This window comes from Papaver somniferum, chromosome 4 (assembly GCF_003573695.1).
Source record: "Papaver somniferum cultivar HN1 chromosome 4, ASM357369v1, whole genome shotgun sequence".
Lineage (NCBI taxonomy): Eukaryota > Viridiplantae > Streptophyta > Magnoliopsida > Ranunculales > Papaveraceae > Papaver > Papaver somniferum.
Window position 1 is genome coordinate 153,353,413 of NC_039361.1, and position 10,071 is coordinate 153,363,483.

Below are 10,071 nucleotides of genomic sequence, written 5' to 3' on the forward strand. Positions count from 1 at the left end.
CAATTTAATAATTGGCTTGAGATTATATGTCCGATATGGCAAGATAAAAAGAAATCACAAACATCTTCGTCTCATCGTTTGTGATTCCACAATATCTAGTTTCACTACCATACGATTTAGATTACTGTGAGGTGATTGATAATACTAGGCAGTTCTTCGAGAATATAAGACTGGTTTATCAATTAGTTCATGTTCACCTTGATCTATCAAAAGACGGAACAAAAACTCTTGGGTATTTCTGTGGGAGACAGATTTATTCAATTCTCTAGACTTTTCTGTGTGAGATAGATTTGTCTATCAAGTCTTTGACTTTGGGTCGTAGCAACTCTTACTTGTGGGTGAGATCATCTAAGGGAATCAAGTGCATAGTATCCTGATGGGATCAGAGAGTAAGGAGCGCAATTGTACCTTGAATCATTGTGAGATTGATTAGGGTTCAACTACAGTCCAAACCAAAGTTAGTTTGTAGTAGGCTAGTGTATGTAGCGACTTAATACAGTGTGGTGTTCAATCTGGACTAGGTCCCGTGGTTTTTCTGCATTTGCGGTATCCTCGTTAACAAAATTTCTGGTGTCTGTGTTATTTCTATTTCGCATTATATTTTGTTATATAATTGAAATATCACAGGTTGTGCGTTGTATTGATCAATTGTGAAATCCAACCTTTGGTTGTTGATTGGAAATTGATTGATCCTTGGATATTGGTCTATGGTACCATCCAAGTTTTTATCCTTGTATTTGATAAAGACTCGCAGATTTCTATTTGCTTGAGTAAAGTTAAAATCAAGAGATAGAGATATAAAACTCTCTGATATACTTTTCTATTGATTGAGTCTAAATGTCTAGTTGATTCTCATAAAAGTATATTGGAGTTTGTCCATACAGATTGCTAATCGAAATATTGGGTGAGGTTGTTAGACCCCCGCTTTTTCAGGCTATGGTCACTAGCTATGGGAGCTAAACGAAAAACATGACTATTATGATATAGATCAAACCAAGATCTGTCATCCAAAGCTCTGTCTAGTCTCTCCGTAATTAAAGCATGACCATGCCTTCTGTTAGACCAAGTGAAAGGATTACATGTGAAGGAGATTTCATGCAAACCTGCAAGATCAAACGAACTTTTTGCATAACAAATTTGATGTTGGTCAGCTATTTTACCTCCCAGTTTCTCAGATTTATCAACAATTACATTGAGATCACCAATTAAAATCCAAGGATGGGAATAATCTAGTCTAGTTTCAGCTAAGGAATTCCATTGTTGTTCTCTATCCTCATTGTTCAGAAGTCATACATATAAGTGAGCCTAAAAAAATCCAACTTTAGCATCTATCGTATCGGGTCGGGATCAACTAACAAAGGATTTTGACCAAGCACATTAACCACAAGATCTCGTTTATCAAACGGTGATTAAATTTGCTGATGTGGCATCCGTTTTCGTTTTAGTATGTGTTTGGACGAGTAATCCGGTCGAGTCCTTGAATTTAGGTTCATTTATATTTCTGCAAAGGATGTAAACGCAAGATTGATTTGATTTCTGGATGGTGAGTAATCAACTGATTAATACACAAAAAGAGTTCATCATGTCCGTATTTAACCGTCTCTTCTAGTGATCTTACTATTTAAGCTTTGAGTATATAATTGTTATTACCTTCATAAGATAAATCTACCGTGGTTTTAGAGCAACTGCAATGGACGACTAAACCCAAATTTGGTGTCGAATGGACTGGCGTAGTGGGACGGACCATCGATCAAAATTTGATCAAAGAGTAAAACTCGGACCAAATTTGGTCGGCGATTAAGACCAAATCCAAATATAGTCGGGCGTTTATATAATGTCCGCCTACCCGACGGGCGTTGGTATAATGTCCGCCTGTAGCCGCGCGTTCGTAAAGTTAACGCCTGATGCAGGGCGTTGGTATAATGTCCGCCTGGATGGGGCGTTGGTATAATGTCCGCCGGACACCCAGGCGTTGATATAGTCATATACTGTTGTTCACAAAGTTTTGAAAACTTTGCTTGGGGCGTTGTCTTTATCAACGCCCCATTTTTTTTTTTTTTTTTTTTTTGAACCCGGGCGAACGTATAATCTCCGTCCCACACACCAGGCGTTGCTATAATTCACGCCCCATACAGGCGTTATCTTTATCAACGCCCCATGTCAGGCGTAATCTTTATCTACGCTGGACGATGAAGCGGACTTTATATCAACGCGCGACCAAATTTACTCGTCACCCGCTACGCCACAGGACGGACTAAACCCAAATTTGATCTTTTTTTTTAGTCTTTGGTCTTTAGTTATGCTCGCACCACTGTGGACGCTCAAGAACCACGTAGCTCTGTAAACCCACTTCACTAAAATTGCTTTGCATATCCCCTTCCCAAAGTTCTGTTGGTTGTATTGCAACGTTGCAATTCGCAGTTTCATTTTTCCTTTCGCTTTTCAATTTTCACATATTTCATCCAATTTTTAGTTGATCCCGACCCCTATCCTAAAAAGGAATGATGCATTTTCATTGGGTGAAATACCATGAGCTAGGCAGGCGGGTACGGTGGACTGACCTTACTGAGTTACTTGGGGTTTGGGGGTATTTTAAGCAACAATTTTGAGGAAGAGAAGAGGACATGAGCAGTACCCTTAAGTAATTATGGGGTGGGCATAACAAACCCACGCTTGATCTAGCCGCGTCTCCAGTTCACTTTCCTAAAATACGATCTGCATATACAGCTATAAATAACACACCGCGACTGAAGAAAACTCCATTACTAAATTTCATTGCTACTGCGACTGAAGAAAACTCCATTTAACAACGCACTGTTTTAGGGTTCTTGTTCGAAACATAAAAAATGGGTATTCTTGATAATCAAAAGGGAAAATCATCTTCATCTTCTTCCATTAAACATGTTGATCATAAGATTAGAAAAAAGTGTTTCAAGAACAGAATCAAAGGATTTGAAAAGAAATTTAATGAGTTGAGGAAACTATGTGATGTTAAGGATGTTGGAGTTGTTCATTCTGAATTCATCAACGGGGCTAAAGAATTACCAGCGAACCCTCATGAATTTGATGAGATCGTCATGCAATTTCAGAAAAAGAAGATGAAATTGGGTACCGGTGAAGAAGCAGAGAAAGTTGAGGAGAATCAGAGATCCTGTTTTGGTAATGGTGACGGTAACCCTAAATTTGATAATTTATGTACTGTTGAATCACTTACAAAGATTGAGAGAGAATTGGAATCCATATTTGTTATGATTTCCGAGAGAGAAAATCAATTGAAAGCAGGGGATGTTACATCGCCATCATCATCATCTCCGAATTGCGATCAGAAGAATAATTTTGGGGTAATTGAATCTACAAATTACCATTACGAGTCTACTTCGTTGGTAGTAGGATCTTCTGACAACGTGTATGATTATGGACTTCCTTCTTCTGATTATGATCAACAACAACCGCAACCAGAGGAGGAGATGAAGAAGAGTATTGGGGTTCTTGAATCTAATTCTAATTCGTTGGCAGTAAGATCGTCTAAGAACTTGGATGATTATGGATGTTCTTATTTCTCTAATCAAGAAGAATCCCAAGCCTTGATTAGTGTTGTTGATCCTTTCTCTGAAATGGTTTATGATCAGCCATTCTCTGATATGATCGATTTGGAGTTCCAGAGATTGAATTGCAGCAGCAGCTACATGGACATGATGATGAACACAACAAACCCAATTGACGGACCAGAATTCCTTCTGTGGTGAATAGTGCTCCTGGCTGGATGGCGTGATTAATGTTGAACTAATTATGGAGTATTTTTTTTGTAGTCTATGATTCTTTGTTGTTCTGTTTCTTGTATTCATGGAGGAGACAATTGATTTGTGATGATCATGTATCTTTCTAGTTTATGTAACTTAAATTTTTTTGTAATCTACTATTTCATGGAGTATATGGATGTCAGGGTCATTATTTTGTAATTCACTGCAAGTGACATATATAATGTATGCAACAACTGCGGTTCTGAATTGGCTTTTCTAGTGTGCATCACTTCGCTTTACGTATCTAGATGCTTTGGAAAACAGAACTTGTCAGACAGTGGCTCGACTCGTCACCAAGGAAAAATATTTTATCCCATTCCTACTAGACCTGCTACAAAATGAACCATTTTTCAGATAAGTTTCTCTGCTTTGTTTCGAGCAGCAACATTAACTTGCAATCCTTCCTTCATATGTGTTCATCAGAAGTTTGAGGCTCCTGATTTGAATTTCTCTACTTGTTAAATTAGAGATTACAGAGAATGAAAATGTTGTTTCTATGAACTTTCTGACAATTTTTAATGTACTAGATCAGTAAAAATTATGTCTAGCCATGTTTATCTACAAGAGCTTTAAAATGTCATGCCTACCAGTCTTAACAAATTTATCATCTAATGTATAGTTGCCAGGCGCCAGCAGATAATAGTTTTAGTATCGGAATATCGGGAATCAGTGAAAGCACTACTCACGCTGGTATACACTCTTTCTATTGCTGTACATAAGCTGTTTGTTAAAATTCCCGAATAATTCGTTCTTTTCCTTCTTTATGAATTTGATTCATATATACAATCTTTATAGCTAAACATTTGTAATATTTCTAATGATTTTATTTTTGTAGGTTATGAATGGCATTCAAATTAGTACCTCGATGTTTCTTGTTCACTTCCTTCGCTCAAAACTTGTCCAAACTGAGTTTTTCATCGTATGTTTCTTCTGACTCTCATGAGCTCTCACCAGCTAACGAACTACAGTTAGAGTTCAGGGAATATTTGAAACCGTCCCTTCCATCTCTTCAGACATCAAATGACGCAGACATGGTGGCTAACCTTTTAATAGAGCACCATGATCCTTATCATGCTATGGAATCCACTCTACTTCATCTCAATGGTATAAGAGTTTCTACTGAGTTGGTTCAGCAAACTCTGATTAGATTGAAAAATGTGCCGAACGTTGCATTGGATTTCTTTGTTTGGGCAAAAGAACAACCAGGTTACCACCATGACGGGGTTGCTTATGATATGATGATTGATATCATGGGAAAAGTACGGCAATTTGACGTCGCTTGGCAGTTGCTTCTTGAAATGGATCAGCTAGGTGATAAACCGACATCGAAAACTTTTGGCATTTTGTTTCGGAGATTGATAGCTGCAGGACTTACAAGGCAAGCCCTCCAAGCTTTTGATGACATGGAGAGTTTCACAAAAAGGGAAACTGATAGAGAAGATTTTGTTTACCTTCTTGACACTCTGTGTAAGTATGGATATGCTAAGGTGGCTACGGAGATCTTCAGTGGAAGGAAATCCAAATTTGAACCAGATACGCAAATGTATACAGTTCTGATTTATGGTTGGTGCAAGTTAAATCGACCCGAAGTGGCAGAGAAATTCTTTAGAGAAATGATAGATCGTGGATTAGAAGCGAATGTTGTTACCTATAATGTTCTCTTGAATGGAATTTGCCGTAGAACAGTCTTACACCCAGGAACTCATTTTGAAGGAATCATTCAAAAGGCTGAGAACTTGTTGGATGAAATGCAGAAGAGGGGAATAGAACCAGATGTGACTAGCTACTCTATTGTTATTCACATTTACAGCCGTGCGCATAAACCAGATTTGTCGCTTGATAAGTTGTGTTCGATGAAAGAAAAAGGGATTTTCCCCACAGTGGCAACCTATAGTTCAGTTATAAAATGTCTTTGTTCATGTGGAAGGCTCGAAGATGCTGAGGAGATCCTTAATGAGATGGTTGCTAATGGAGTAAGTCCATCTCCTACAACTTTTAACTGTTTCTTTAAGGAATTTCAAGGGAGGAAACATGCTGATAATGCCTTGAAATTGTACAAGAAGATGGGAGACTTGTCATGTACGCCAAGTTTGTCCACATATAATATATTAGTTGGAACATTTTCAAGGTTGAACAAGATGGATATAGTGCAGGAGATATGGAATGACATGAAGGAGAGCGGAGCTGGTCCAGATTCGGATTCATATACATTGTTGATTGATGGATTATATGAGAAACGGAAGTGGGAAGAAGCTTGTGAGTTTGTGGTGGAGATGATAGAGAGTGGATTTCGTCCACAAAAGATCACATTGGAGAAACTGTACAAAGGTTTAACACAAGCTGATATGTTGACGACTTGGAGAAGATTGAAGAAGAAACTTGAAGCCTTACCACTTAAACCCTTATAGAAGATTTTTTGTTTTTTTTTCAAAGCAATACGACTTGGAACCTCCCATTACAATTTAAGAACGGTAACCTGTTGAGCAACTGCTGGATTCTGATGGAAAAGAACAAATTCAGAGGCCCGACTCTTTTGCTTGGTTCATTGGTAACTCCTGGATCCTCTGCATTATAGTGACTTCTGCATGATTGAACCTGCCATCGGGATACCGCCTCAGCACCTGTTGAGAACTTGGCTTGGTACGCACCTTTCAACAGATGGTTTCATTTGTGTGCATTAGCTTCCTCTGCAACTAAGGTCCTTCCTCTGATCTTTCTTCCATTGCCTTTGGTTCTTTCATAAGGAGTCTGGTGACTTGCATGTATGACCTGCTTCCCTCTCTCTTCAACTTGGTCATTTAGTTCTATGGGGTACTACGCAGTCTCCGGCTTGGCTATTGAGTGAATCTCATGCAGGTTCGAGATTCTCTAAACTTTGAAAAGCTCATTATGAGGTTTGCACATTTTTAGAACATTAGTTAGTGTGGCCTGTTGGTTGTAGTGTAACAGACATTTTTCTTATGAGCTTAGGATAACAAATTGGGTTATCTGTTAATTCTAGGAAGTATTTGTATACAGGTTTTCTCAAATTGCTGCTGTTACGCTGTATGGATTCTGCAAAACTAAATAAGCGACCTATGGAGATAGTAGTCACTCTACATCGCTGCATAATTTGGTTTGTATATTACAGAAACACCGTTCTCTGCAAACTTTTGTGGGTGCAAACTGTAAGTTCTGGGAGAGACAGAAGAGTAGTATTTATTTTTACACTGTCCTTACACTTGGGAGTTATAGGAGTTCCTTGGTTTTGTTTCAGTTGTCAAGCCTCTTTGTTAACTTCAGTTAATGGGAGCTTAGCATTGTTGAGCTTAGTGTTTCTTTTTCGACGGTTCTCTTTTGAGCTGTGCTTGATTAGCTACCTTGTTCTCCGGAGGTGTTATACTCCTTCCTGGGCGACACAAACTGACTTTCAAGCATCTGAGTTACATCAAAAGGACTTTAGTCAGTCCATGCTCCTTTCTCAGGATTGTAAATCTTGATGATCACAACGTGGGAAGGTAAATTAACAACCCACGCAACCTAAACTCAAACACCAGTTAAGTGAATAAGCAGCAAACTTCAAATTCTAAGTAGAAGTGCTAGAAACACATGATATATAGCCACACACAAAAAAAAGTGTCACCTCGATAAGGAGCGAGCGCAGTCTGTCCATCCAGATTCAAAATTGAGATGCCCATGGTCACCTAACTACTGGATCCTCAGTACAATATGCAGCTAACAAACCCAAAAAGTAACTGGAGTAATTTGACCTCAAACGAAATTCCGAACCGTAAAATCCTTGATAGTTTTCCAAATCCGGTATGCAAAGACTGAGAAGAACAAGATGAAGTGGCCATACCACAAGGTGCGTAAACCCCAAACCATTCTGCGCAAGTTTGGACCATTCACAATAATTGAAGTGGAAACCAACACCTTCACCAAAAAGTTCCTCGTCAAGATAACGGTTAGTTCCGCCATACTGGCACGATTGATTGCAAACACATACGCAACAAGTCCTGGGAATCATTGCACCTAACATGATTCATTTCAGTCTGTAAAATCTCACTGCTTACGCTAACCTCTTGTAGAAAACGACTTGGGGTGTCATTAGCAAGAGCAGTATCTTGAATCTAGTATTGCTCTGTCAAGGCTTCTTCACAGTGATTCCAAGCAAGCGGACATGTTCTGTAACTGTTGCCAAAATGGAATTCCTTTTTTCAGATCAACTCGTAAAGTTAAGGCCACACCTTTGTAATTGGGGACTGTAGCTGACAAACCAACCAAACAGATGTGCTCCTCCGTGATCTAAACTAGTCTAACTGTTCTTGCAACAATACTTTCAATAACCGGCCCCCTTTTATCCAAGTTCTTATGCTGTTCTTCAGTAGTTGCTCATGCGGCGTACAACCGTGTACGTCCCCAACAAGTATCAAACCAACTAGTACCAGATTTTAGTTGCCGGCACCACCACCACCGGTACCCACTCCCGCACCTGTTTCAGATTGGGTGGCTGGTTTCAGGCTTAATGAGAAAACAAAACTGGGGCTCTTAATAAGGAAAGTGTTCGAATTCTATACAAGCAAACACAAGTGAAAAGAAAAAGGAAAGTCCGTGTCTATATAAATAGGGGATATACTAGCTATAGTTCTCTCTGCATAAACATCTCTCCCTTTATTTAAAGCCATGCACGATTATGATGGACCTATAATCTTCAAGAGAAGGAAAACAACAACATCATCTAATGTCGACAGCAAGCATGAATATGATTCAAAGATGATGACAACAACAACATCTGACAGCGGCATGGTGGTGTCCCCGTCTGTACTGCCATCGGGGTCTAATAAATCAAAGCAATCGCAGCTTGGAGAAGATTCCGAGAGAAAGAAAAAATTTGAAGCTGCTTCTGCATTGGCTAAAAAGGTGGCTTCTTCTTCACTCAAAGAAAATAACAAAGACGAGGTCTAAGTCGACGGGTTTACACCTCAATTCCGGTGCTGGAAAGAAATGGACTACTTTTGCACACAACGGTATTGTATTAGCACCTCCATACAAGCCGCACGGAGTGAGGATGCTCTACAATGGAAAACAGGTTGAATTGACTCCCGAACAGGAGGAGGTTGCGACCATGTTTGCAGTCATGAAAGACACGGAGTTTGCTGCGAAACCAAAGTTTATAGAAAACTTCATGAAGGATTGGAGAGTCATACTTGGGAAAGAACACCTTATCAAAAAATTCCATCCGTGTGATTTCACTCCAATCTACGATTGGCATCAGAATGAGAAAGACAAGAAAAAACAGTTGAGCGCACAAGTAAGTTTGTAGATTACATGAAACAGTTGAATTGCAGTATATTTCCGGCATGCATCTAATTGTTGATTCCTGCAGGAGAGAAAAGCCCTGAAAGAAGAAAAACTGAAGCAGGAGGAGAGGTCTGTCTACCTTTCACAACTAATAGTTTCTCAATTCTTTGTTTTTCATGTCATTATTGTTTGTGGGTTTTATTTGACAAAATATAATTCACAGGTTGGAAATTTTAGAGTCGAACCACCAGGGCTGGAAACCAATTTGCACGGGGTGAGAAAAGGGAAAGCTCCACTGCAGCTGGATGCTGATGATGGGAAACCAAAGAAGAAATTTACCCCCGAAATGTATGACAGGTTTTCTCTTATCTTAACTTACTACTATTTTGAGCTGAATGCACAATGATGTTGTTGTCTCATGTATTTTGCTATTGAATTTCAGATTGCAGAAGAAGATCAATCTGACACTTGACAAGATTGAGAAGACCCAACGAGATATGGATTTGAAGAAGGAACTAAAAACCACTGCGTTAGGCACATCTAAGACTAATTATCTTGATCCTAGAATCTCAGTTGCTTGGTGTAAGCGCCATGAAGTCCCAATTGAGAAGGTAAAGGTTCAAAACTGCATCTAATGTGTGTGGCTCTTAATAATCGTTTTTATTCTTTCTTAAATCTGATGCCTTGTCATTTTCTTTTTGGCAGATATTCAACAAGTCGCTTCTGGCAAAGTTTGCTTGGACGATGGATGTTGATCCTGACAGTGACTGAATCTAATTATATAAGACGAAGAAAACCAGAAATAGCTAATTATATGATTTAGGCTCGTTTTGGACAATCTCCAAATGAGTTGTCCTGACAATGACTGAATTGTCGGGTAAAGTACTAATAATGTAACTGAGAAGAAGATACTTAGCTCAAACCGATGTTGCAGGAGATGCACAGAAAATGTAGAGGCACGTATACGATACGCTGTCCTAAAGGCAATATC

At 39.1% G+C, this 10,071-nt stretch overlaps 2 protein-coding genes and 1 long non-coding RNA gene across 5 annotated transcripts; 2 read left to right on the forward strand and 1 right to left on the reverse strand.

Moving 5' to 3' along the window:
* The first annotated feature begins 2,684 nt into the window (after positions 1–2,684).
* Positions 2,685–4,037, forward strand: LOC113274373. Its single transcript, XM_026523784.1, has one exon. It carries the CDS (start codon positions 2,847–2,849, stop codon positions 3,744–3,746), a length of 900 nt encoding a protein of 299 aa, XP_026379569.1. The 5' UTR covers positions 2,685–2,846; the 3' UTR covers positions 3,747–4,037.
* Positions 4,038–4,127: 90 nt separating this feature from the next.
* Positions 4,128–7,429, forward strand: LOC113271615 (pentatricopeptide repeat-containing protein At2g13420, mitochondrial-like). 3 transcript variants are annotated; one of them, XR_003322231.1, is made up of 4 exons: positions 4,128–4,490; positions 4,636–6,440; positions 6,545–6,656; positions 6,819–7,429. XR_003322231.1 is itself a non-coding variant. In XM_026521509.1 (2 exons), the coding sequence occupies exon 2, from the start codon at positions 4,643–4,645 to the stop codon at positions 6,206–6,208; it is 1,566 nt and encodes a 521-aa protein (XP_026377294.1). In that variant the 5' UTR covers positions 4,128–4,490; positions 4,636–4,642; the 3' UTR covers positions 6,209–6,752. The 3 variants fall into 3 exon arrangements, 1 of the variants encoding a protein (XP_026377294.1); XR_003322230.1 differs by having other exon boundaries at positions 4,636–6,656; XM_026521509.1 differs by lacking the exon at positions 6,819–7,429 and having other exon boundaries at positions 4,636–6,752.
* Positions 6,901–9,684, reverse strand: LOC113271616. Its single transcript, XR_003322232.1, has 2 exons — positions 7,423–9,684; positions 6,901–7,217 (listed from the first exon to the last, which is right to left on the reverse strand). It is a non-coding gene; the product is annotated as an uncharacterized LOC113271616 (long non-coding RNA).
* Positions 9,685–10,071: the final 387 nt, after the last annotated feature.

Bases quoted from the DNA above. Each gene is read 5' to 3' on its own strand.
- LOC113274373 (XM_026523784.1), top strand. From the start codon at position 2,847: ATGGGTATTCTTGATAATCAAAAGGGAAAATCATCTTCATCTTCTTCC.
- LOC113271615 (XM_026521509.1), top strand. From the start codon at position 4,643: ATGGCATTCAAATTAGTACCTCGATGTTTCTTGTTCACTTCCTTCGCT.